The 27,996-nt window shown below is 44.0% G+C and overlaps 1 protein-coding gene across 2 annotated transcripts; it reads right to left on the bottom strand.

Moving 5' to 3' along the window:
* Positions 1-242: 242 nt before the first annotated feature.
* Positions 243-27,065, bottom strand: TTC4 (tetratricopeptide repeat domain 4). 2 transcript variants are annotated; one of them, XM_086390081.1, is made up of 10 exons: positions 26,903-27,065; positions 25,932-26,049; positions 25,029-25,190; positions 21,330-21,407; positions 19,264-19,388; positions 13,678-13,764; positions 11,781-11,998; positions 11,105-11,186; positions 5,135-5,217; positions 243-3,050 (listed from the first exon to the last, which is right to left on the bottom strand). In XM_086390081.1, exons 1-10 carry the CDS (start codon positions 27,035-27,037, stop codon positions 2,948-2,950), a joined length of 1,191 nt encoding a protein of 396 aa, XP_086246207.1. In that variant the 5' UTR covers positions 27,038-27,065; the 3' UTR covers positions 243-2,947. The 2 variants fall into 2 exon arrangements, with proteins under 2 accessions (XP_086246207.1, XP_086246217.1); XM_086390091.1 differs by lacking the exon at positions 26,903-27,065 and adding an exon at positions 26,692-26,874.
* Positions 27,066-27,996: the final 931 nt, after the last annotated feature.

Below are 27,996 nucleotides of genomic sequence, written 5' to 3'. Positions count from 1 at the left end.
ATCCTCAAGTTGCAGATAGGACTGGTGCCTGAGGCTACTCAGCTAGTGGGTCATGGGGCTGGAGGTAGAAAGCATACAGCCGGGCTCCAGAGCTGATCCTCTCACTTCTGCACCATCCTACCACAGCTGAACTGAGGCCAGGATGGCTAGGCTGAGGCTGGAGATGGAGGGAGCCACAGAAGTGGTAAAGGGCCAGACACTGAAGGGCCTTCACCAGGAGTGCAGCAGGGGCATAGACAGACTGTGGCTCCATTTCCCTTTATTGGAGAGTTCTCAACCTAGGGTTAGGTTTATGACACCCACTCAACAGCATGACCGTGAAGGCAGAAGCTACCTGATGCCCTGCCCTTGGTTCAGTTCAGTTCAGTCGCTCAGTTGTGTCCAACTCTTTGTGACCCCATGGACTGCAGCACCCCAGGCCTCCGTCTATCACCAACTCCAGGAGTTTACTCAAAACTCATGTCCATTGAGTCGGTGATGCCATCCAACCATCTCATCCTGTCACCTTTTTCTCCCGCCTTCAGTCTTTCCCAGCATCAGGGTCTGTCAGTTCTTCACATCAGGTGGCCGAAGTATTGGAGTTTCAGCATCAGTCCTTCCAGTGAATATTCAGGACTGATTTCCTTTAGGATGGACTGGTTGGATCTCCTTGCAGTCCAAGGGACTCTCAGAAGTCTTCTCCAGCACCCCAGTTCAAAAGCATCAATTCTTCAGCACTTAGCTTTCTTTATAGTCCAACTCTCACATTCATACCTGACCACTGGAAAAACACAGCCTTGACTAGATGGACCTTTGTTGGCAAAGTAATGTCTCTGCTTTTTAATATGCTGTCTAGGTTGGTTGCCCTTGGTTGGTGCCCATTAAATGTTGCTAAAGCCAACAGAAGGAAAGGAACCTGAGAGAGGAGGCAGGTGGGCTCTGGAATGAGATGCTTGGGTTCAGATCCCGGGTCTGATACTCACTGGTGAGACTGTGTGCCTCCATCTTATTTATAAAATTGGGATCCTAGAACTGAGAATGTGGCCTAGGATGAGGGTTTGCATACTGCTTGCTGTCCATGTTGACAGCCACTTATCTCTCTGCCTGTCCTTGTGCACCTCCAGAAGTGTTTCATCAGGGTGTGGCTTAAGGGGTTTTTTTTGTCCCCCACCAAGTTCTCCACCCTAAATTCACAGAGGTAACCAGACAAGTTGGGGAGGTCCACCACCATCCCTGACCCTTTGCCCTGAGAAGGGCTGCACTCTAGTCTTGTGGGAAGAAGGGTCCCTGGGATGGTGGGAAAGGCTCTGCCTCAAGTTGGGGATGCCGAAGATGCTGGCTTCTCAGCCTTGCCCTTGTCCTTCCTCTGAGCCTAAGTTTCCTCATCTATAAGATGAGGTAGAGAAGGGTTAAGTCCTTGTGGGGAGCTCTGATTTGGCTCTGCTGGAATCCCAGGCATGGGCAAGTGGCCATGGAGGCACCAGGTGAGGGCAAGGCCCACAGGCCCCGCTACACCCATCCACTTCACAAGAGGGCCACCTGTCCCGAACCCCACAGGTCCCGCCCCTATGGAAGGGGAATGCTCAGGGCCCTTGCCCCACACTCCTGTGCTCACCCTGGCTGCCCATCACCATAGCCACTGCAGTGGAGCAAGGCTGGGACAGGGCTTGTTGTCTGGAAGGGCACAGAATCTAGCTGGGAAATAAGAGAGGATGGCCTGTGTGGCCTGAGCCAGGCTCATGATGGACACTGGACTTTGGCTCTATAGCCACAAGCAGGGACCTGCACCTGGAAGGAAGGCTGCCTGGTTCTTTGTAAACATTCCACAGCAAATTGCCCTTCATGGATGACAGCACGCACAGCAGAAAACCCTAAGTTAGTCTATCTTAAGTAGAGCAGCTGGTTTCAGTTTAATGATGTATTAGGTAGCTTTGCTATAGTAACAAACAACTCCCAAATCTCAGTGCTTATTATTAATACTACAACAAATATTTCTCATTCATGTCACAGTCAATGGCTGCAGGCCAGCTGCTTCAGCTCTGCTCCACATGCTTTAGCATCCAGCTGAAGGAACAGCCCCACCCTGGGAAACACACTCCCAGGCAGAGGGAAGAGCATGAGCCCACCACGCCATGCTCTGCAAGCTCTGCCCGGACATGTCCACTCACATCCCTCTGCATCAGGAGAAGGGACGCACCCTCCTCACTGGGCCACAGGGTGGGCAATGCAAGGTAAGGACATATAAAATCCTCTAGGAAGGAGGAAGCAAATAGCTGTAGACAAAAATACAACAGGTGACAGTAACTCAACGTGCAAAAAGATTTTCCCGCTTAAAAGGCATAAAATTCTAAATATGAAAACTGATATACTAAGAATGTCACAGGTCTCCATACTGCAAAGATCAGGAAACATGGCAAACTTTTTAGGGGTTCTAGAGGACCCTTAATTTGTAGGTCTTCATAAAAGATGGAGAAATAGGACCTGGCTTCCCTGGCCCCATCTCATCCCAAGGCATCTACAGGATCCCAACAGAGCGGGCCTCTGTTCATGAAGGCCCTCTCAGCATTAACACCTTACAATCACACGTGCAGCTGTGTATGTGTGCAGTGTGAGGCACACAGCTGCAGAACCATGTCACTGGATCGTTAGTCTTCAGGTCAGAGCTGGAGGCTGGTGGTTAACACAACTCGCAGTGAGTCCAAGGATGTCATAAGCAAGGCACAGGGTTCAGCAGCAAGAGAGCACAGTGAAGGCCTGCTAGGGCTCAGCGGTCTGACCCGAGAGGCTGAAGTTCAAGAAGGCAGCAGGTCCTCCCCAACCATGATGCAGGGAAGGCCTGTCCCTGGGGTGACAGGAATAAAGTGCTGGGTTCGAGGAGTAGACCTTGCTGATTCTAGTGTGCTGAACTCCAGGCTGAGGTGGGGGAGGGAGGAGGTCCAGGGAGCCTGGCGCCCACAGCATGGCCCAGTCACTTTACCTGGTGCACCTTTTTCCCCCGGAGATAATTCCTACAAAAACCAGAGGATCCTACACAGACCAAAAATGTTGGTGTCAGGGCTTTTACAAAGTACCTGCAGTGAACACAACAAAAGAGAGGGATAATTGAATTGCAATCTTAATCATCCATGGACTTTCCCAACAACAGTCAAGGTGAACCTTTAGATATGAGTCAACATTAAAACGCAAGTTTAGCACATTTATTTGCTTGGTTGTTTATAAGTCTGCAAATTAGCCTGACCCCCTCCCCCTTAGAACCTAGCCAGAACCTCCGGGCCAGTCCTCTGGGTGCTCTAGCATCATGTATGTTTATGGCTAAACATAACATAAAATAAGAACATGCTTTCATTCCTTCCTTCAACAGTACGTGCCCAGGTAAGCCAGGCCTTGTGCTAAAAAAAACAGATTAAACAACAAACAAAAGCCACTATCACTGTCTGGAGGAAGGGAGATAAATAATGACAGCGAGGTACAACTGTAGAAGCATTTCTGAGGTACAGTATTAGCCCAAAGAGACATAATTCCTCCACGGGAAAGGGAAATCAGGAAAGGTTTCTGGGAGCTGTCATGTCTCAGCTTGCATTAATTGGGAAAGGGGTCCTGATGGGCATGGGGGAGAAAAAGCCAGGAGGTGCGGGTCACTAGAGCTTTTGCTGTTGCTGGGCGTAAAGCTAATGGAGCAGGCATGCTGGACAGCAGGCAAGGCCTTGGACTCGGGTCCAGGGGTTTCTGCACCGTCCTGTGGGCCTGGATCTGGGCCAGAGGAGCCTGTGTTGTGGCCCAGCACCCAGTCCAGAGTTTGATGTCGCTGGTCTGAAGTTACTCTGTGCTGGGTGGTCTCTTGCCTACGCTAATCATTTAAAAAATAATGACTTCCAATGTATTTATACTTTCTCAGAAGCATGAAACTGGTTTTCCTCCATCAATCAGTCCGCTTTATATTTAAGATTTCTCTGCATTTTCTGGAAGATAAGGTAGAGTAGACCTCAGACCTTTAAAGAATTCTGGATAATTTGCTAACAATTGAGAAAATGAAGAGCTAAAAATCTGTCTATAAACTAGAAGGGTAATTTAGGGCTAGGAAAAAAAAAATGCTGCCAAGAGAAGTCATCAATCATATCTGAAGAAATCCTCACCTCCTCCCTGCCAGGCCAAAGCAGGAGCATCAAGACCAGCTAGACACTCACTGAGTCAGTCATCAATCACCAACTCCCATCCCAATCTACCTCCTAAACTTCAATCCACCCCTACTTCACATCTCACCACTGAACAGTACACTTAAGATCTGTACACTACTTGGTAGATTTTACCTAAATGCCCTCTAGGGCTCCACACACCATCGTCAGGATTCATGCTCCCTAGAGCATTCGAGGCTGCCACACACGGTCCTAACATGGTCCTCCAGCCTCATTTCCAACCCAACCACCATTTTCAAACCCAACCACCCTTAGCACACTGGACTCTACCTAAATCCAAGACATCTGCTTTGCTCAAAGCTCAGGGAAAAGTGGCCCAAGGGTCAACTATAAAGCTATTGAGGGCATAACTTTATAGTCCAGGAACCCCCAAAGCTAAGAGATAACTGCCAAATCCAACTGGCTCCCACCGCAACTGACCAAGGTGCCCTCTCACAGTAGACCGCCCCTTTCAGTGCATCAGAGCACGGACTCCTACTCTCTCCTACCTGAGGAATACGTAGTTAAGAGTTATTATCTTCATTTTAGAGATGAGCCAACAGACCCAGGGAGGCAGTATGGGCTTAGAGGCACACAGCCACTAAACGATGGTGTCTGACTTCAAGAGCCAATGCTCTTTCCATACGACAACATCAAGGGACACAGGCACAATTAACAGGAGGGCCATCCCAGCTGTTTTTGATACAAAAACCAGGCAGCAGTTTCTTTTTCAACCAGCCCCATTCACTTCCCCCTGAGGATGTCACGGCTGTGGTGCAATGGGCTGAGTCAGCACACTGCAACCTGTTTGGCCAGAAGCCTGGGCCAGTCTCCGTGGGCTGCTGTCTCACAATTTTGCATCCAGGGCAGAAGGGAGGGGAGTACAAGGCCAGTGCTCAGCAGTGAAACGAGAACCTGGCTGTGTCCCTGGGATGGTGCCTGAGCATCCTTCTGGTCTACTCAGCCCCATGAAGGTGACTCACCTGGGGTGCTGCAGCACCTGCAGCAGGGTACTACTGGGAGGCACGCAGTATAGTTCTGCCCTGTCCTCATCCTCAAAGTAGACCTGTAGGATGAACAGAGGAGCAGAAGTCAGACACTAGTAAAGGGCTTCAGCGACACTAGGCATGCTGAGGCCAAATCTGGGGAAATGTGTAAGAGATGGCAACTGTTGAGACTCAAATCCAGGCCTATGAGCCTTCCTTCCCTAACAATTCAGTCGTAGAGCCATTAGGTATGGCGAAAGGAAGCAGCAGTGGCCCAGAGCAGAGGAAGAGAGATGTCCACACAGGAGGCAGCCCTGGGCAGGTGTCAAAGCCCGGCCAGTGGAGATGTGCATTCTCACTGGGGACTGGCCAGCCAAGCAGGGTGAGAAGAGCAGCCACTCATGGCAGGGGGAGGCCTGCTGAGGGGAGTGAGGACCCATGCTGGATAAGACAGACAGTGCTGCAGGATGGTTGAGCCATGCAGGGCGATAGTGTATAAAGGATGAGGAGGGCACCATGCTGGGGCAGCAGGCTGATGCAGGAGTCAGTCCACATGAGTGGGGGAGGCTCCCCATGAGAGGGGATGCTGGTGGTGAGGGGAGGGGAATTAAATGCAGGGCAACCGATCCAACAAATATATTAATAATAATAGAAGCCACTGCAAAAATAGAGACAGAGTTGGTATAGGATTAGAATTGGAGATACCAGTGACAGATCATGTTTTTATACACACACACATACACACATGCACGCCAATGGAGCAGTGAGCATTCGCCTTCCCTCACCCCTGTACTTATGAGTATAGCTACTACACAGATCTTGACTTCTAAATACTATTTTATGCTAAAAAGAACCAAAGCTCCTTGGGAAAAATGGCTGACTCTAGAGCTAAGGCAAAAAAAAGCACAATTTGAGCCTCAAACACCTTGTAACACAAAGCAAGGAAGTGCTTTAAAAATGGAGACAAGTCCGAAGGACACAGAAGCAAATTTGAAGGAATTCCCACTGACCAAATCCAAAACACCTTGAGCATAATATAACCATAGTAATAGATTATAGCTCAATTAAAAAAATAAGAAACCATAAATCCACTGACATAAACGATGGTTTGATGAACAAGAAAATATTTGTATCATTTCTAAGTACCTCCCTATAAAATACTAACTACAAGGGGGAAAAGAGTAACTTCATGCAGAATAGAAGCTTGTATACCCCTACCTCAATCAAGTGATGAAAGTGAACATCATCAGTAATGGGACACTTGAAATTATGATGTCTGACAGGATGCAACAAGAATATAGCACTGCTTCTGTGATATTCCGGTCAGATACACATCATCTAGGTCACAAAGACACACAAGACAAACCCACACTTTCCACAAAATAACTGGTCTATAACCTGCAAAAGTGGTAAGATCAAGAAAGTTGACTAAAGACTGTGAAAATCTTCTGTAGCTCAAAGGAGACTAAAGAGACATAAGCACTAGATACAATACTATGTGGGATTCCTTCTGCTATAAAGAACATTACTGGTGATTGGCAGAGGGGATCAAGATGGCGGGAACAGGAAGATATGGAGCTCACTCCTACACACACAAACATCAAAAATACATCTACATGTACAATAATTTCCACAGAAAACTAACTAGAAACTGGCAGAAGATCTCCTATACAACCAAACCTGCAAGAAAGATCTCCACATAATCAGGTAGGACAGGGGAAAAAATAAAAGCATCAGGCTGGGACTGGCACCACTGGAAGGGATCTGTAGTGAAGAGAAGTCCACATGGATGGACGCTCACCCTGAGGAGCCTGTGTGCCAGCTGGGAAATCCACTGACACAAAGAGAAGCCCAGACTGTACAAGTAAGCACATGTGCCGGCCTGCTGACAATCAGGACCGAGACAGACCTGCACTGGAGGCTGCCACCTCGATAGCACTTCCCAATTCAAAGGACCAATACCCAGCCCCACTCACCCCACACCACAGCCTGGTGTGAGACTAGGGCACAGGTTCAGTCTAGCTGTGCAGACAGACTAGGGTGATGTGGTCTGAGTAGAACCACAGAGACCACTGTCAGTGTACACACCAGGGTGGTGGGTCAAACTGGGCAGACATGTCAGCATACGCACCAGGCATCACAAAGGCATACAGCGGCTAAGCACCGGTCTCAGGCAGACAGGCCCTGAGAGAGGACTTGACATAGCTACAGAGAGGCTGGAGGGCCTGGGATGTGACTTGGGGGAGATGCAGAATCCACTGTCAGTACCCACACAGCAGACGCTGTCCGCACACGCACTGGGCCGTGCTGCAAGAACACACAGTGGCTAGGCGGTCAGGGCCTGCACGGTATCTGCAGGGATGGTTTCCCAACGGAAGCAGCCTAGTTCTGCCCACTCCACACGGCAACTGACTGTCAGATCTAGAGTGGACAGGTCCTGGGAGGGGTCTGCCACAGAGGCAGCCCAGGTCCCAGGTGGCACCACAGCCTCCTCAATTCCTGCAGCCACAACACCCTGACCCCCAACTCCAGCCTACTCCACACCACAGCCTTGCACTAGATCTGGGACAATCACAACAGAGAAAAGGAGGCGACCCTGGGCTGCTTCTGAGGGGAACGATGGTGGCGCTCAAGTTCACCGAGACTGCGTGGACTTTACTTGCTTCAGCAACCACCTTGAGGCAGGGCACACACTCAAGGGCAATGAAGCCTGATCCATCCTGACCCTCGTGGCTTCTACCCCAACAACGGGGGAGCAGACCCTGCCCGGTAAGCCACGGAGCAGAGAGGAGGCCCCACCTCACATCCAAGGCAGCCTCTAGACACACCACACCACCAGCCACACCACCATCAAGGGGATGACAGCACACTCAAGAAGACGTGGCTGGCATCCATGCCCAAACAGCCCTCACACCAAAAATACTGGACACACTCTGAGCAGGAATGCTTTTTTAAGACCACAATAGGTAACTGTTTTCATAAATTCACAGAGATAGTGAAAGTGAAGTAAAATGAAAAAGCAGAGGGACTTCTCCCAGTTAGAATAGAATTCCCCTGAAAGAACAAATAATGAAACTGACCTCTCCAGTCTATTAGTCCTCAAGTTCAAAAAGGAGGTAATAAAAATGCTAAAGGAATTAAGAAAGATTATCAGTAAAAATGCTGATCACTGTAAAAAGGACTAGAAACTATAAACATGAATCAATCGAAATTAGACAACTCAATTGCTGAGACAAAAACCAACTCTATAAGTAATGAACAGCAGACTAAATATCACAGAAGAACAAATAAGTGATCTGGAAAACAGAATACTGAAAACCACCTGATCAGAACAGCAGACAGAAAGACAAATTTTAAAAAAAGAAGAAGAAAACAAAATGAGATCTACGGATTAATATAAAGCATGCCAACCTACACATAATAGGAGCTCCAGAAAGCAAAGAGAGAGAAAAGGAGACCAAAAATGTATTTGTAGAAATTATGGCAGAAGACTTCCCAAACCTAACAAAAAAAATAGATATCCAGGTACAGGAAACACAGATGGTTCCAAACAAGATGAACCCAAATAGATCCAGAACAAGACACAGCATAATTAAAACAGCAAAAGTTAAAGAGAAGATTCCAAAGTCAGCAAGAGAAAGACAAAGAGTCAGTTAAACAGGAATTTGTTTGCAGAAACACTGCAGTCCAGAGAGAGTGGCATGATATAGTCAAAGTCCTGAAGAGGAAAAATCCACAACCCTATCCGACAAAACTATCATTTACAATAGAAAGAAGGATAAATAATTTCTCAGACAGGCAAAACTAAAAGAATTCAGCGATACTGAGGGTCTTTAGTACTGAAAGGTCTTCTCTAAGTAAAAAAGCAGCAGAATCTATTGGAAAAGAAGATCACAATGCGAAAGGCAAATATTTAAAAGGATAGAAGATCATTTAAATAAGCCAGTACACAGATTATAAAACCAAAAAATTCTGTAAAAGCAATTAAAACTATAATAGCAAAAGGATAAACATGAAGATATAAAATAGGACATAAAAATCACAAAATGTGGGGGAAGGGAGTATAAAGAAGAAAAGATCAAGTTGTATTCACTCCAGTCACAAGGACAGTTCAATGTACACCAATCAATCACTGTGATATATCACATTAACGAAAGGAAAGACAAAAGCTATGTGATAATCTCAACAGATACCAAAAAAGCATTTGACAAAATTCAACATCCACTCATGATAAAAGCTCTCAAAAATGGGCTGAAGACCCAAACTGACATTTCTCCAAAGAAAACATACAGGTAGCCAACAGTGACATGGAACGATGCTCAACATTGCTAATTATTGTAGAAATGCAAATCAAAAACCACAGTGAGGTAACACCACACACCAGTCAGAATGGCCATCGTTAAAAAGTCTACAAATAGATGCTGGAGAGGATGTAGAGAAAAGGGAACCCTCCTACACTGCTGGTGGGAATGTAAATTGGTGCACCCACTACGGAAAGCAGTATGGAGGTTCCTTAAAAAGCTAATAGTTACAATATGATCCAGCAACCCCACTCCTGGGTATATATTCAGAGAAAACTCTAACTTGAAAAGACACATGTATCCCAATGTTCAAGGCAGCACAATTTATAATAGCCAAGAATGGAAACAACCCAAGTGCCCACCAAGAAATGACTGGCTTAAGAGGATGTTATATATATACACAATGGAATGTTACTCAGCCATAAAAAAAAATTGCCTTTTGCAGCAACATGGATGGACCCAGAAAATATTATACTTAGTGAAGTAAGTCAGACAAAGGAAAATATTATATGGTATCATTACGTGTGGAATCTCAAAAATAATACAGGGACTCCCCAGCGGTACAATGGAAGACGGTGCTCCCACTGCAGGGGGGACAGGGTCAATCCCTGGTCAGGGGCCTGAGACACCACATACCGTGTGGTGTGGCCAAACAAATTAAAACAAAAACTAAAAATGAATCTACATGTAAAACAGAAAGAGACTCACAGACACAGAAAACAAACATTACCACCAAAGGGGAAAGAGGTGGAGGATAAATTAGGAGCATGGGATTAACAGATACAAACTTCTATACATAAAATACATAAGTAACAAAGATTTACTGTATAGTACAGAGAACTATTTTCAATAGCTCATAGTAACATATAATGGAAAATAATCTGGAAAAAAAATAACTGAATCACTTTACTGTATACTTGAGAAACTAACACAATACTGTAAATCAACTATACTTCAACTAAAAGAAAATTTTTTAATTAGTAGTACATGCAAAAAAAAAAAAAAAAAGTGTTTCTGGGGGCTGGGGGGGGGGGAAATCTGTGAAAACTAATGGGAGTCTGAGGATTAGCTGGTACTAGTGTATCGAAGTTAATTTTCTGATTCTGATGATTTATTGGGATCATGAAAGAAAACATCCTTGTGTGTAGGAAACACACTTGAGTCTTCAGAGGTGATGGGGCATCAGTTGACATCTTACCCTCAAACAGAAGACAAATTTCTTTGTTCTGTAAGTTGTGATTTTTTTTTTCAAAGTTGCAACAGTGGAATGTTAGCCTTAAAAACAGTAAGATTCTGACCCATGCTACATCATGATAAATCTTAAAGACATTACACCAAGTAAATTAAGCCAGATAAAAAAGGACAAATACTCTATGACTCCACTTATATGAGGCACCTAGAGTAGATCCATTCAGGGACAGCGAGGAGGAACAGAGTTCCTGTACATCAGTTCAGGATGATGAAAACAGAGACAGATGGTGGTAACAGTTGTACAATGTGGATGCACTTAATGCTACTGAACCGTACACTTTGAAATGTTTAAAAAGGTAAATTTTATGTGTTTTATATTTTCCCACAATTTTTTTTTTAAAGGCAGTGAAACCTTGCTCCACCCCAATTCCCCCAACCCCAATTCTCATAGAGCGACAAAAGAAAACTTCCTTACCTCTAAATTATCAGGGCAGTATTTTTGCTCTAAATCCCAAGAGGGTGTTTCACCAAACATCACCATTAGATGATCAATAAACCTAAGGAGATATAACATGTACTTTCTGGTATCAGTAACTCATAATCTTGTTTTCCCACATCCCATCCCCTGGACACCAATTCACGGACATATCAAGAATGTATAAATCATGAAATGCAGGCCTAATCCATTTTGACAACAGTGCCCAAAATACGTGAATCATTTGTCCCATTATGACATATAGTTCTCTTTAACTGACAGGATTAACAACATTCTGAGCCACAGTCTAACCATTAACTATGAAACCACATGTTAAAATCACTAGTTACGTGTTTTCTAATAAACATACCCTTCAGTTTTATCCATGTACTACCTCCAATACTTCCATCTCTCACAAGAGACAACCCCCAGTGCTTGACAAACACTGTACTGTGGTGTTAGTATGAGAGTGAGACCATGTCTCTCACTGCAAAGCTTCTTAATGAAAGGAGAAATCAGCTATGGGTTAGAGAGATTACGCTAAACCAGACTGTGTAATAAAACTCTCTAGAACTATTCTCTTCCCTCCTCACCCAAAATTCTACCTGTCCATCCTGCCGAAAGAACAGGGAAGAGCATGCAAGCACCACAGAAGGCTCTCGGGGACGGAAGTTACCTGGAATCCTCGTGAAAAGCAGAGACCAAGTCTGACTGGGCATGCTCGGGGTACAGAAAAAGCACAGGCCAGCTCAGTCTTCCCTGGTCATCCACACCCAGCCTGGCTCCACAGGGGTTCTCAGAGCCGAGCCCATACAGGACAAGCTCACTGAGACCTTCTGAGGCTGAGTCTTCATCCTCTCCAGCAGCTTCAGCGACTAGCCTAATGTTCCTAGCCTGGATTAAAGCAAAAACATACATGTTATGTGAGAAGGATGCAAACTCACTCCACTAAAACAGGGAAAACTGTAACACTACAAGCTCTGAGAAGGCCAGCTCTACACATGATTCGTCTTTATTATCCCTGACACCTGCTGAACTCACCTTTACCAGCCGTCTACCACAAGCGAGACTCTTGTCACAGACATGAACTAGACATGGTAATAAGTCCAACATAAGGGAAGAAGTAAAGCTGTGGAACTGCAGACCGTGAATAATTAATTCAGCCTGGAGGCTGGAGGTGACTGGGCAATGCTAGGTCTTGAACAATGACTCTGAAAGGGAGAAGAATTGAGGCGCATGGGGAGTGGAAGGGCACTCTACCTCAGGCAAGGAACAGCATGTGCAAAGGTATTAAAAAACACAGAGTGGCATGTACAAAAATGGCAAATGTTTCAGCTTGGCTGGGACGCGGGATACCAAAAATCATACATACACTGACTTAATCTTGGGTCTGTCATAGAAAGAAGGATCAATCAAAGGTCTGAATGGTAGAGTCACCTCTTACGTATGCTGCGGGAGTTTCCTAAGGCTAGCCCACAAGGGAAAAATGACATGCAATCAAAACTACCTTGATGGTATCTCCTATACCAGGGATTTGCAAACTTCCCCTGAAAGGGTCAGATTAAGAAAAATTTTAGGTTTTGTGGGCCAGATGGCCTCTGTGGATATTACTCAACTCTGCCACTGTAGTGTGAAAAGTCATCGTAAGACACAAATAGGCAGGGCCATGAGCCACTGGCTGCAGCTTGCTGACCCAGCTTTAAACCACTAAAATACAATATAGATAGCTTTGGGTATATTACTCTTTAGAGAAGTTCTCAAGTACAATGAAGTTTCAGATGCAGAGTTAAAGGAGAGTACCAAAATAATGTCTGTATGCCAATGTCTAGGCATTCTACTACTCTACATTTGAGAAAATGACCAAATCTCTCTGGAGTTATTCCCTTCTGTTTAATCTATTAAAATGTTAACAGATTTTCTGTTGTAGGGCAGGACTAGTGGAGTGCATCTTAGTACTGTGAAGTTCTCAAAGCCAACAAATAATTTTAAGGAGGTACATAATTTAACTCAACAAAGAATGAAATCAAGAACCAAACTCATAGCCAGTATCACCTCCCCTGTGAAGCCAAGGCCCAATAAGTGACTTGTGAAAGCAAGATTTGGATCAGACTTTTCCTACATTTATTTAAAATGTAGGAAAGAGAGGGAAGGCGAGGTGGAATTTTGTGTTATTGTGACAGTTAGTAGAGCTACATGCTAAAATCACTTTCTCAGGACGCAGTATAGCACGGGACTAACACAAGGACCTGGCTCTGACGTGCACTAGCGGGTGAGGCTTCTCTGAGACTACGTGCAATAAGAAGGAACACGACGACCCACCTCAGAAGGCTACTGTGAAGATTAGATAATGATTAACCCATAGCAACTATTCAGTACATGTTACCTGAAACCAACACATGCATACAATTGAGACAGCTGACTGAACTCAGGGGGTCTGACTTGTCACACTGCTTCACCAAAAGCAGAAAGAAAATGAACAACTCATTCAGGTAAAGCATCCCCAGAAAGGTTCCCGATCAACTTCATGATGAGTGAATTCTGCAAGACCATAGGGCGAAAGTTTGAGAACTCACCTTGATGGCCTGGAGTAAAGCCTCATTCTGATCCTGCTGCTTCTTTTCTTTGAGCTTTGCTTTCCTTACATCCCTCTGTTCAGTTCGCTGAAAATGAAAAATTCAGATGCATCAGCTCTAGGGAACTTGCCTCCTCTCCTCTTCTGTTACTCTAGCCTGACCCTAAATAGCTATCTCTTGTCTCTATTCAACTCTGGCTCCTATATATCAAGGAACACCACTGGCTGGATTCAGTTCAATAAACATTTAAGAAGCACATGTCTGGGTGCTAGGCCCAGTGGCAGCAGTAATGTCAAAAACCTACCCGGGAACTCACAGTCCACTGAAGGGACAGACACATGACAAGTTCTAGTGTTAGCCTGGAGTACAGCTGAGTGCTATGAAACACAGAGGAGGGCGTGATGACTGATTCTGCCCCACGGAGGTGGGTTTAGACAGAAACCAGACGAAAGAGAAAGGGCATTCTGGAAAGAGGACCTGACATAAGGGCCAATGGGGCGTTAAAACTTCTCTGTTATAGATGGAGTACAGGAAAACACACCGGGAAAAACCCAGGCCAAGAACATATCAGAGACCCTGCCCTGGGCCAAAAACTTATCACAGACTCTGCCTTTTGCACAATTACAGCTCAGGAGAGAAAAATACCACCATCTACTTCATCTGCCAGAACTATAACTCAGATTTCCTTTTCCTACTAGTCTGCCCAAAACCAGCTGATCCTACTCCAACCCTCAGGACTGTGATTAATAGGGGCCAACTTTTTCTCTAAAGGGCCGGACAGTAAGTACTTTAGGCTTTACAAACCATGCACATGTTCAAGCTAAAAGGTCTCCAGTCTCATCTGTTTGTACGTCTATGTGTACATTATGCATATAAGATGTCTCTATGGAAAATATTATCAAAATTAAATGTATAAGAAAGCTCTACTTAACAGACTTAAAAGTAAACACAAATTAACTTTTTCTAAATATAATGGAAACTGGCCAGAATGAATTTCAGATTCACATGATCTTGGAAATATTCAATATTAAATTATATGTGATAATAAAGCTAGCTTAAGCTTGTTGGTTTAACCAATGTAAACATGTCTCACTTATTGTACATTAGGTTAACCAAGTTCATGTTACTTCTGTTGCAGAGTCTGTTAGCAATTGTTCACTGAAAAAAAAAAAAAGCATAACCTAAAAAGGTGAGATTTGTTTTATTTGCAAGACTTGCCGAGGACTTAAACCTGGGAGACAGCCTCTCACATAGGTCTAGGAACTGCTCTGAAAAGTTAAGGGAAGACTTCCCTGGTGGTACAGTGGCTGGGAACCCACCTGGCAAATCAGGGGACAAGGGTTTGATCCCTGGTCCCACACGCCACAACTACTGGAGCCCCCGCAACCAGAGCATGTGGTTTTGTCCTAGAGCTGACTGTTTCTAGATGAAAAATAAGGAACTAATATGGATACAGAAAGTTGTGAGATTTGAAAAAGGGAACCTTGAAAAAGAAGTTTTGTACACAGTCAGGCTGGAATTAAATTAGGTAAATTTAATTTACCAAATTAAAATTACTAATAGTAATATGGGACAGGACTTAGTTCCTCTATTGAGAGAACAAAGTTTTCTTGGAATACTGCTTTTGCTAATAGACTGTATGAGTTATGAGTTTCTTTGCTTTGCATGCTAAGTCGCTTCAGTTGTGTCCAACTCTTTGCAACCTCATGGACTGGAGCCCACGAGGCTCCTCTGTCCGTGGGATTCTCCAGGCAAGAATACTAGAGTGGGTTGCCATTTCCTCCTCTAGGGGATCTTCCTGACACAGGGATCAAACCCAGGTCCCCTGCATCTCCTGCGTTGGCAGGTGGATGCTTTACCACTGAGCCTCTTGGGAAGCAGAGGCAATAGCTCAGAACATTCATACAGGACCTTCTAGATTCCCAGGAATACACTGGAGCTTTTCAAAGACCCTACAGAATCTCATTCCCCAGCTTGTCCTTTTAAGTTTTCTGGTAAGCCTATTACTTGCCTCAACTGTTTAACACTGCCTCAGGCAGATGAAATCTTACATAATTGCCTCAAATCATATTTAACAAATGGCTCCAATCCCAACCCTCTGTGAAAAAGCTTTTCATACTGGGATAGTTTCAAGATGCCTCAAATAAAAACAACTTGTGAGTAGGGTCCTCTAGAAGGTCAAATAATGACAATCTTCTGGCAATGGGGCTTAATACTGTTCTGCCTCCTCTGGTGGCTACCAGGATGCTCATTTTCACCATAATTGTGGGCTGCTGGCTTTCAAGGCTACTATGGACCTTGGGAGAGATGCAATGGGATAGGGCAAGGTAAAATGCCACAAAGCTTGCTATTCTTAAGAAGGTTCAGCCATTATTTTTGAATAACCACTACCCATATTGCTGCAAGGCTTTGGTTCATTTCAGAGTTATGCTTTTGGGCCCTGAAATCTCCCTTTAATTACACTTGTGCTGCAGGACATAACGCTTCCATTTAGGTCCATAGAGGAAAACAATAGAATGGGAAAGACTAGAGATCTCTTCAAGAAAATGAGAGATACCAAGGGAATATTTAATGTAAAGATGGGCTCGATAAAGGACAGAAATGGTATGGACCTAACAGAAGCAGAAGATATTAAGAAGAGGTGGCAAGAATACACAGAAGAACTGTACAAAAAAGATCTTCACGACCCAGATAATCACGAAGGTGTGATCACTCACACTCACCTAGAGCCAGACATCCTGGAATGTGAAGTCAGGTGGGCCTTAGGAAGCATCACTACAAACAAAGCTAGTGGAAGTGATGAAATTCCAGTTGAGCTATTTCAAATTCTAAAAGATGATGCTGTGAAAGTGCTGCACTCAATATGTCAGCAAATTTGGAAAACTCAGCAATGGCCACAGGACCGGAAAAGGTCAGTTTTCATTCCAATCCCAAAGAAAGGTAATGCCAAAGAATGCTCAAACTACTGCACAATTGCACTCATCTCACATGCTAGTAAAGTAATGCTCAAAATTCTCCAAGCCAGGCTTCAGCAATATGTGAACCGTGAACTTCCAGATGTTCAAGCTGGTTTTAGAAAAGGCAGAGGAAAAAAGAGATCAAATTGCCAACATCTGCTGGATCATCGTAAAAGCAAGAGAGTTCCAGAAAAACATCTATTTCTGCTTTATTGACTATGCCAAAGCCTTTGACTGTGTGGATCACAAGAAACTGTGGAAAATTCTGAAAGAGATGGGAATACCAGACCACCTGACCTGCCTCCTGAGAAATCTATATACAGGTCAGGAAGCAACAGTTAGAACTGGACATGGAATAACAGACTGGTTCCAAATAGGAAAAGGAGTACGTCAAGACTGTATATTGTCACCCTGCTTATTTAACTTATATGCAGAGTACATCATGAGAAACACTGGGCTGGAGGAAACACTAGCTGGAATCAAGATTGCTAGGAGAAATACCAATAACCTCAGATATGCAGATGACACCACCCTTGTGGCAGAAAGTGAAGAAGAACTAAAGAGCCTCTTGATGAAAGTGAAAGAGGAGAGTGAAAAGGTTGGCTTAAAGCTCAACATTCAGAAAACTAAGATCATGGCATGTGGTCCCATCACTTCGAAATAGATGGGGCAACAGTGGAAACAGTGGCTGACTTTATTTTTCTGGGCTCCAAAATCACTGCAGATGGTGACTGCAGCCATAAAATTAAAAGATGCTTGCTCCCTGGAAGGAAAGTTATGACCAACCTAGATAGCATATTCAAAAGCAGAGACATTACTTTGCCAACAAAGGTCCGTCTAGTCAAGGCTATGGTTTTTTCCAGTAGTCATGTATGGATGTGAGAGTTGGACTATAAAGAAAGCTGAGTGCCGAAGAATTGATGCTTTTGAACTGTGGTGTTGGAGAAAACTCTTGAGAGTCCCTTGGACTGCAAGGAGATCCAACCGGTCCATCCTAAAGGAGAACAGTCCTGGGTGTTCATTGGAGGGACTGATGTTGAAGCTGAAACTCCAATACTTTGGCCACCTGATGCACAGAGCTGACTCATTGGAAAAGACCCTGATGCTGGGAAAGGTTGGGGGCAAGAGAAGAAAGGGACGACAGAGGATGAGATGGTTGGATGGCATCACCGACACAATGGACATGGGTTTGGGTGGACTCCGGAGTTGGTGATAGACAGGGAGGCCAGGCGTGCTGTGGTTCATGGGGTCGCAAAGAGTCGGACACAACTGAGCAACTGAACTGAAGGGCTCGTCTGCAGATAGGCTTGGCAATGGCCTTCCACAGTAGCCTTCTAGATACTCTCTCCTGTATAAGCCACTGTTAGAAATTCTGGCCATACTTAGTTGCCCAGGCTCAAAATTCTGTTCCTGAACCATGTGGATCCATACCTCTACTTTTGTAGACATGACCAGAATGATCTGACTAAAACTTATCCCTGTTCAGGGCCAGCTCTAGGCTCCCATGGTACTGAAAATTCCCATTTCATAGTATAAGCAGTGAAGAGAGACCCAGACCAAGAATTAAGAGAACTGAAGTCTAGTTATGGAACAAACATGTGAGACAGTATTGCAGAGGACTAAGACTGTAGACTCTGGAGCCAGACTGCCTGACTGAAGCCCAGCTTCACCAGCTATGTGACTTTCTGATCTCTCTGCTTTAGCTTCCTTACTAGTGCAAAGTGAATCAGAATCGTGCCTACCTTATAGGACTATGTGTGATTTAGACAGATTCATATCAGTAAAATTTTTAACTAGAACTTGGAACATACATACAGTAAGTGCTAATGTTGAGTTTTTTTTGGTAGTGATGGTCTGTTATTACTATTGTTTCTAATCATCACTTTTGCTGTTATGTATCAGAAATGTCACATTTCATCAGCAAATTAAAGACGTCTTAATGTTGGAAGTTACACAGCATTATAGAAGCCTAGGGCTTCCATGATGCCTCCGTGGTAAAGAACTCGCCTGCCAATGCAGGAGACACTGGTTTGATCCCTTGGTTGGGAAGATCCCCTGGAAAAGAAATGGTAAGCCAGTCCAGTATTTTTGCCTGGGAAAGCCCATGGACAGAGGAGCCTGGCAGGCTACAGTCCATGAGGTCACAAAAGAACTGGACAGGACTCAGCAACTAAACAACAACGAACAAACAGAAGCCTAACATCCCAGCTGTTTAACTGTCTTTCCCTCCTCTTTCAATAGTTACACTCAGTGTGCAGACTAGACTATGCCACTGGTCTATTTATTCAAATCATAATAGTCACAAATTTATCAAGTACTATATATTCTTCCTTACCTCTATCGTGTTATAATTACTTATTTACTTCTCTGTATCCTCTAGAGCCTCATGGGTAGGGACTGATTCGGGGTTGTGTCTGTTGTTGTATTCTTCTTTTTTTAGCCATACCACATGACTTGTGGGATCTTAGTTCCCCCACCAGGGATTGAATCCGGGCCCTCAGCAGTGAAACCACAAAGTCCTAACCACTGGATGACCAGGGAATTCCCTGGGTTTTGTTTTAAAGAAGAAAAATTATACAATTGGACCCAAGATCCACTCTGGGAGATGCTAATTAATTTTGCCACCAACCTTCAACTTGTCTGCTTTAGCCCTCAGGTCCAGAAGCTTCTTCTCTGTGGCATCTATCTGCAGCCCCTCATCGCACCAGTTCACAGCCTCGACATAGTTTTTCAGTTCCAAATGGCAAGAGGCACCTGTAGAACCCAGCACCCTTAGTATCCGGGGACAAGATGCATGGAAAGAGCCATCCTTGCACATGACCCCCAACTTCAACCAGCTACCAGCCAGTAGCCTGAAGTTCTGGGAAATGGACGATAAAGTCCCTTTTAGTGCATTCCCCAGACAAGGAACACTGTTTCTTGTATTTTAGATCAGAAAGGTTTCTAGGTCCCATTCAGCTCAAAACTCTCTTTCTGGTATTAAGGACTCTTAAAGTAGGGAAGGCTACAGCTTAGTGGCAAAGAACATGGTCTTTGGAATCAGAGAGATCTGGGCTGGAAATCTAGCTGTCATTAACCAACTAAACTGGAGAAGGCAATGGCACCCCACTCCAATACTCTTGCCTGGAAAATCTCATGGACAGAGGAGCCTGGTAGGCTGCAGTCTATGGGGTCGCTAAGAGTCAGACATGACTGAGCGACTTCACTTTCACGCATTGGAGAAGGAAATGGCAACCCACTCCAGTGTTCTTGCCTGGAGATTCCCAGGGACGGTGGAGCCTGGTGGGCTGCCGTCTATGGGGTCGCACAGAATCGGACACAACTGAATTGACTCAGCAGCAGCAGCAGCAACCAACTAAACATTAGACAGTCGACTGAGTATCCCTGAGCTTTAGGCTGCTCATCTATAAATGAGAAGAATAAAGTCCATCTCAGATGACTTTAAATGGAGAGAGAAAGCAGAATTTGCCTCAGTCACTCACAAAAGCAATGGCAAAACCAAATATGTTAGGTATCTCCTAAAGCTGTTCTTGATGGCTACCAGTTTAAGCTGCTACTGCTGCTAAGTCACTTCAGTCGTGTCCGACTGTGTGACCCCATAGACGGCAGCCCACCAGGCTCCCCCATCCCTGGGATTCTCCAGGCAAGAACACTGGAGTGGGTTGCCATTTCCTTCTCCAATGCATGAAAGTGAAAGTGAAAGTGAAGTCGCTCAGTCGTGTCTGACTCTTAGCGACCCCATGGACTGCAGCCTACCAGGCTCCTCCATCCGTGGGATTTTCCAGGCAAAGTACTGGAGTGGGGTGCCATTGCCTTCTCCAACCAATTTAAGCTACCTCTCCTTTAATCAATCGTGTTTTTCCTCCAGTTAGCCTCTGGGCTTTCTACAGAATTTAAAAACATCTGAACTAAAAAAATTTAAATGTCAACAGAATTCAACCTCGGCTTTCAGAGACAGAATGGGTTTCTTGCCAATGCCACACAGTAAGGTAAAAACGACAATTCAAGCAAGCTACAGACTTCCAGCCTGTAGCCAATTCCACATGACTATACACAATGTATTTGCCCATCTTCTTTCCCTATAGCTGAAGGGCCTAGATCTACATAAACTCCCTAACCATGATTACATAAGCATAATTTTAATAAAGCATTTTAAGTTGGTCCATCGGGATATAGAGATTAATATGTAATGAAAATTAAAGTTTACAAAGCACCACTGAGCTTCCCAAAGAAAAGGTGAAGTATGCAAGTAATAAAAGCAAATGATTACATACAAAGGTCAGACCAGGACAGAAGAAATAATCTGGGAACATCTGAACATTAGAGTTATCAGCGAAAGTCCTATAACTTATCTTTTAATTAACAATAACATGGCATTTGAAGATCTTGTCTTTCAATCAGCTAATTTGGAAAAAAAATTAGAATGAGGCTTTTAGAACTGCGTTAATTAATTTTATTCTTTATTAATTTAAAATGTGGAGTTTCAATTTCTCTACCAATTCTTAAAACACAGAGGGTTGAATTAATATCCAGAGAATTCTTTTAAAAATGGCATGTTGCTGCTGATAACGACTTAATACTAAGATTGCAAAAATAAGGTAACTTCATTAGTATCTTAGCACTTTTAAATACTTCTGGTGTTTCGCGTGCCCACTTTCCATGGTGACAGTCACACTGTAGCTCTACAGGACTTACCTCTTATTATTGCTTTGAGGTGGCAGGGTTTTAGCTTTCTGGCAGCCGTCACATCATTGAGAGAAGAACGAAAATTGCCTGACAAAACACCATTCAGTAAACGAGAAAACAAGTTTTGAGATCAGATTATTTCCAAAATTTTGCATGTAGAAACAAAAACACTCTTGGACAATCTTAGAGAAATATAAATCAGAGCAATTGTTTATAGAAAAAAAATTGTTATGCTCATCAAGCACCTCAGAAATGTTTAGAATAGCAGGCAACCCACCAAACAACTATAAATAGCTAGTAAGCACATGGAAAAATGCTCAAAATCACTACTGATTAGAGAAATTAAGATTAACATGAAACTGAAAATTAAAAACAGGTAATACCCAATATTGGTGAAGATATGGTGAAAGGGCATTCTGAGAGTAAACCAAGAGAGCAAACTGGCGCGCGTATTGTATATTCACTTTGACCCAACAATACTCTTCAAAGAACTGATCCTTAAAAAGGCTTGCAAAAAAATGAAAAAATGCTTGCAAAAAATGTCCAAGGACAAATGTAAAAGCATGTGAGCTGCTGCATTATTTTTAATTGTGAAAAGATAAAGATAACCTAAATACCCTCAATTTAGTAATGATGAAATAAATTATACTAAATCCATACTACCAAATACAGCTATTAAAGGAGTAAGATACATCTGTATGTAAAAGGCATGACAGGATGTCTTTCCTACATTGTTTTAAGTGGTGGGTCAATGTGTACAGAAGCCGATCTTTATAAAACAAAAAACCAATCTAAATATACAGGCACATGTACACACATACATGTGTAATTGCATTAAAAAGGAAAAAAAAAAAGTGTGCAATCATGAACACTGGTTATCCAACCTAGGAGGCAAGAGGTGACTTTCACTCTCTAGTTTATACTGTGAGTATTACTAACAGTTTGGTATATATTTATTAATTTCACTTCTAAAGCTCTAGCCCAGGAGTCAGCACAATTTTTCTCTAAAGGGACATATAGTAAATATTTCAGACTTTACAGGCTACATATGGTCTGTTACACATTCTTTGTTTCATAATCCTTTAAAAAAACACTTTTAGCTCACAGGAGATCAGGGACCCAGATGTGGCCTGAGTCACAGTCTGCCAAATCCTGCTTTAGCCTAAATAATCAGAATTATCAGAAAATTTTTATCACTAACTTTGTTCATTTTTGCATTACTTAGAAAAGCCTAAAAGCAGCTATATACTCAACAACAGCAGTATAGTAAAACAAATAGTTTAAACACTGGTGTGTCCATATGACAGAGAAGGCAATGGCACCCCACTCCAATACTCTTGCCTGGAAAATCCCATGGACGGAGGAGCCCAGTGGGCTGCAGTCCATGGGGTCGAGAAGAGTAGGACACGACTGAATGACTTCACTTTCACTTTTCACTTTCATGCATTGGAAAAGGAAATGGCAACCCACTCCAGTGTTCTTGCCTGGAGAATCCCAGGGACGGTGGAGCCTGGTGGGCTGCCGTCTATGGGGTCTCGCAGAGTCGGACACGACTGAATCGACTTAGCAGCAGCAGCACCATGTCCATATGATGCAACTTCAGTATTCACAAATAATTTAATGACAGGTGAAATTGTTTACATTATAAAATTAAGTGAAAACTGAACACAGAATTGGAACAACAGCATGATCTTATTTGTGGAAAAAATACATAAAGAGAAATCCAAAAACTTCTGCTTAAAGGTAGTAGACTGAACATATGCATTTCAACCCCTATCACTTGACAAAAAAAAAAAAAAAGCCATTAATACAGAGACAAGAATGAGAAAATGGAACACATTTTAAAGCTGGAGAACAAAGAGACACAGGCTAAATGACTAATTAGGCTTGAGACAACTGAAGTCTAAGCCAGTAGAGGGAAAATTCAAAGCTACCAAGTATATTGAAAAGCCTACAAAGTACCCAGTACTAAAGAATCAACAGCAGCAGGTACCTCTGTAAGAGTGGACAAAGGCGTCTTTGTTTAGTGTTTTCTGAGGCAAACTTGACTCTGAATCCTAATCCTGGCACTGCATACTCTTAGGGCATTTTACACATTTATTACATTTTACTACAGTTTCTTACTCTGTTAACTAGGGATAAACCTGTTAACCTTATTTACCATACATAGTTGCTATGAACTCAAGAGGGATAAAAAATGTGAAAGTGGTTTGTAAGCCATACCAGTGACATCATTTAAGAAATCTCTTGATTATTATGCATTTGCTCCTCTGGTATCGCAAATACCTGTTTTGTTTTGTTTTTCTTGCAAGGTGCTTTTGGTCTTACTAGGCCCATATGTCAGAGAAGGCAATGGCACCCCACTCCAGTACTCTTTCGTGGAGAATCCCAGGGACGGGGGAGCCTGATGGGCTGCCATCTACGGGGTTGCACAGAGTCGGACACGACTGAAGCGACTTAGCAGCAACAGCAGCAGTAGCAGCAGGCCTATCTGTAACACTCTTTAGTTCCCCAAAGAAAGGAACTATGTAGCTCTTACAGTGCAGTGCCTAGCACATAGTAAATGCTTTGTATTTACTGTTTGAATAGGTAAATGAATGAAACTCCTTTAAGGAAAAGTCAGGTCTTACTCATTTCTATGATGCCAGTGCCTAGCACAGAACAAGAACTCAGTGTGCTGAATGAAGACAATGTATTCCTCCAGAAGTAAGAAGACTGGGTTTCTAGTCCAGAGTCTGGCACTAACCAAAGGGGTTCTTCTCTACGCCTATGTAAAATGAGGGGGCTGGTTGGCTCAAATAATCTCCAAAATTCTATACCACTTTTACTTTTTAAAATTTTATAATCAAACAGGTTAAAGAAGAAAAAAAATTGGAGCAGATTATGACTGGAAAGAAACTCTGCTCCAAAGGTGATGAGTCCCAGTAGACCTATCCCAGCTAGACTTTAAGGCTTATTGTCTACCAGTCCCTCAGAAAAGGCTGAAGTCATTCCCAGGTCCTCTCTAAAACTGTGTGATAAGAAACAAGGGTTTAATATGCCTAAGATTAGATACCAACAATGATGTCACCCAAATAATCAGTTGTTTCCCAAAGTCATGTCTGCAGAACAGTCCTGCATATTCCTAAGTGTTACTTGAAAAGGAGGCTCACAAAATCTGAGAATCACAGGATAAGGTTCTCTGCTGTAGGTTTTCTCAGTGTTAACATACTAACGTGCACTGCAAATCACCAAAGCAGCAGCAGCACTGTCCAATTTTACTTGTCCAAGGAACGTTTTACTTCAAAGGACCCACACACTACTGAGAAATTCTCCTTGGATTAATACAGTTTCTCTCACACAAAGAACTTTATCACCTTAATCCTTCTACCATCCTTGAGAGGAGGCCAGGGGAAAAAAAAAGAAAAAACTTACTTTCGAGAGAGAAGAGGCATCTGGGCTCAAAAATTCCAAATCATACCAACTCATGTATTAAGGTATTTGATGTTACTCATTTGGCTCAAACAGAAAGAATTATACAATCTATCTGACATCCCTTTTGACCAATCTACCTGGAAGATCAAAGTTCAGTTAAAGTAAGCTATCTTAGGTTTCTGGGATAAACAGCTCCTTTTCCTCTGACACTCTCAAACCCTCCCCACTAGCCATCATGTAATAGTTTGTTATAAGTTAATCTTTTAGAAAGTACTAAATAATAGAATAAATTACCTAGATAGTATTGTGCTGCTGCCCGATTGGTATAAAGAACAGCATTCAAATCAGGGTCTGCACATTTCTTCTTTAATCCTTCAGTGTATGAAATAACAGCTTTCTTGTAGTCTTTTTCTTTAAAGTAATCATTGCCTTCGTCTTTGTAAGTCCTGGCCTGATCTGCAAAAAAGAGAAGAAAAAAATCACTATTCCCTATTTTTTAAAGGGCTCATTAAAAATCTAAATCACACAATAATGTAATGACAAACCAAAAAGAACCAATAGGGTTCTTTTATAGCACTCAAAAATGAATGCTATAAAACTGGGTATCAATATGGAGAAATAAAGTCACATGTACTTAACTACAATCAATTCTAAATATCTTAGAAAGTAGATTATTAAGTGCTCACACACACCAAAAAAAGCATAAAGGAAAAAAGTATACTTATCTCTTGAAGAAAGGGCTTTAATTACAGAAGAAATGGGGGGAAATCACACTACTGTTTTTTAATATGTTGTTTGAGTCCCTTGAATGCAAATTCCCCTCCTCACTTTAGCAAAAGCCTAGAAAATTGTTACAATGCAGTTCAAATTTCCCACTCATTGAAAGCCCACTTCTACACCACCCCCTCCCCCTGCCCCCCACCTTTGGTGTTCCAACAGCACCCACAACACCTTGGCACTTATCACACAGGTTTGTCTTTAGGAGAGTTGAGCTATCCACTGGAGTGTGACCTTTGAGGGCAGTCTCATTCCTTCCTGTATCCTGGTGCCTAGTATTTAGTAGGTATACAAAGAAGTATATGTGGAATAAACGTGACAAGTTAGCTCCGGCTAACTACTGCTGTTATCTATCAAAACCTTTCTGACTCACACTTTATCTCAATTTAATGGAGGAGCTTAGAGAGTCACTGAAGATACCTTCTGGAGATCGCTCTTCATCAAAAATAATTGACTGCAGGCAGGCCAAGTCAGGATTCTCCAGGGGATCAATTTCTGATGGCGAGTTCTTCATAAACAGAGGAATCTTTTCAAATTCCTGGAGGTTGTTAAGAGAAGAATGAACTATACGAATAAAATTTCCACTGAGTAGACCCAATTCCAGGTCTCCACATCAAAGTTTTTTCTCACTCATCATAATTTGCAAATCCTCATGACATCTCTCCCTCCCCGGCCTCAGTGTCCCACCTGTAAAATAAAGAGTGCTGCTGCTAAGTCGCATCAGTCGTGTCCGACTCTGTGCGACCCCAGACACGGCAGCCCACCAGGCTTCCCTGTCCCTGGGATTCTCCAGGCAAGAACACTGGAATGGGTTGCCATTTCCTGCTCCAATGCATGAAAGTGAAAAGTGAAAGTGAAGTAGCTCAGTCGTGTCCGACTCCTAGCGACCCCGTGGACTGCAGCCCACCAGGCCCCTCCGTCCATGGGATTTTCCAGGCAAGAGTACTGGAGTGGGGTGCCACTGCCTTCTCCAAATAAGAGTGCAGAATACTGAAAGACCCTTCAGTTCCCACATTCTTACAAGAGCGGCAGTAACTACCAAGCGAGTTGAGCACTCGTTTGTTCCTGGCACTTCACCCACCCCCTCACTTTAGCTTCGCCAACCATCCTAAGAGATAAGTGCTCCAGTCGGAGGAATTATACACATAAGGGGACGGTCTCAGGTAAGCTCTGCACTCACAAGTTTCTGACTCCAAAACCTGAACACCTAAACATACTGCCAGCTTAAGAAGACCCTCAAAGCTTCGGGGCCGATTTTTTACACGCAAGTAGAAACCACCTATCCACTGGCAGCGCCAAACCTTGGCGGTAGAGCGCCTCAGCGCCCGGGAGGCCCCAGGAGCTGGGACGACGCCCACGCACGCACGTGCTGAGACCCCGGGCCCGCCCACCTCTTCCCACTGGCTCTCGTGGAAGCCGCCACGATAAGGCTGACTCTGGAACTTTTCCAAGAATGAGTCCATGCCGTCGTCCAAAGTGGCGCCCGGCTCCTGCTGCTCCATGTGTGTCCCCGGTGATCCAGCCATCGCCCTGGATCACCGAGATCCGTACGGCAGCTTCCGGCGGCGCGGGTGCCCCCTCTCAATCTTCCGGGCGGCGACGGCGTGCTGCTTCCGGCTTGCTGGAGGCGTGGCCGACCCGACTCCACCCCTCCCCCGGGAAACGCCTACCCTGCCGCGCACTTTCGAATACTTTCGGGACGGTGGATGAGCCCTGCACCCCACAATAGCGCATTATCACTTAATCCACTGGTTTATTTAACCAGTCAGCACGTTTTCTAAGCTCCTTTCTTGTGCCAGTCCTGTTGTAGTCGCTGGGTATACAGTGCTGGGCAAAGCAAGTAAAATCCCTGCCCTCTAGGAGTTGATAAGGTAGAGGAGAGAAAGTGAAAGTGTTAGTCCCGCAGTGGTGGTCCGACGCTTTGTGGACCCCATGGACTAGGCCTGCCAAGCTCCTCTATCCATGGAATTCTCCGGGCAGTAATACTGGAGTGGCTAGCCATTTCCTCCCCCAGGGGATCTTCCCGACCCAGGGATTGAACCTGGGTCTACTGCATTGCAGACAGATTCTGTACTATCTGAGCCACCAGGGAAGCAGTAAGCAGAGGGGAGAGCCAGACAACAAGTAAGATACGGGAGTTCGTCATGTGGTAGCAAGGACTGTGAGAGAAAAGTTTTAAACAGGTTGGGCCGGCATTCAAGCAAAGGAAGAAGCTTGGAAGTGGCCCAGGGGGTGTCTGGGGAAGAGCCTTCTCCAAGAAGGGAACAGAGAGGGCTAAAGGTGCAAGGTGCAGAAAAGACAGTGAGTAGCAGGTAGATGGGAAAGATAATGAGCTGTGATTCTGAGGGTTTGGGTTTTCCTCACAGTGCAGTGGGACCCTTTGGAGAGCTTTGAGGAAAAGAATGATGTGATCAGACTATTTCTGATTGGGATTCAGAAATAGTCTGAATTGTGGTGGGCTAGTAGTAAAGAACCCGCCTGCCAA

This window comes from Bos grunniens, chromosome 3 (genome assembly GCF_055505025.1).
Source record: "Bos grunniens cultivar Pamir isolate PY7600 chromosome 3, Bosgru_T2T1.0, whole genome shotgun sequence".
Taxonomy (NCBI): Eukaryota; Metazoa; Chordata; class Mammalia; order Artiodactyla; family Bovidae; genus Bos; species Bos grunniens.
This window is presented reverse-complemented; position numbering and strand designations above follow the sequence as displayed.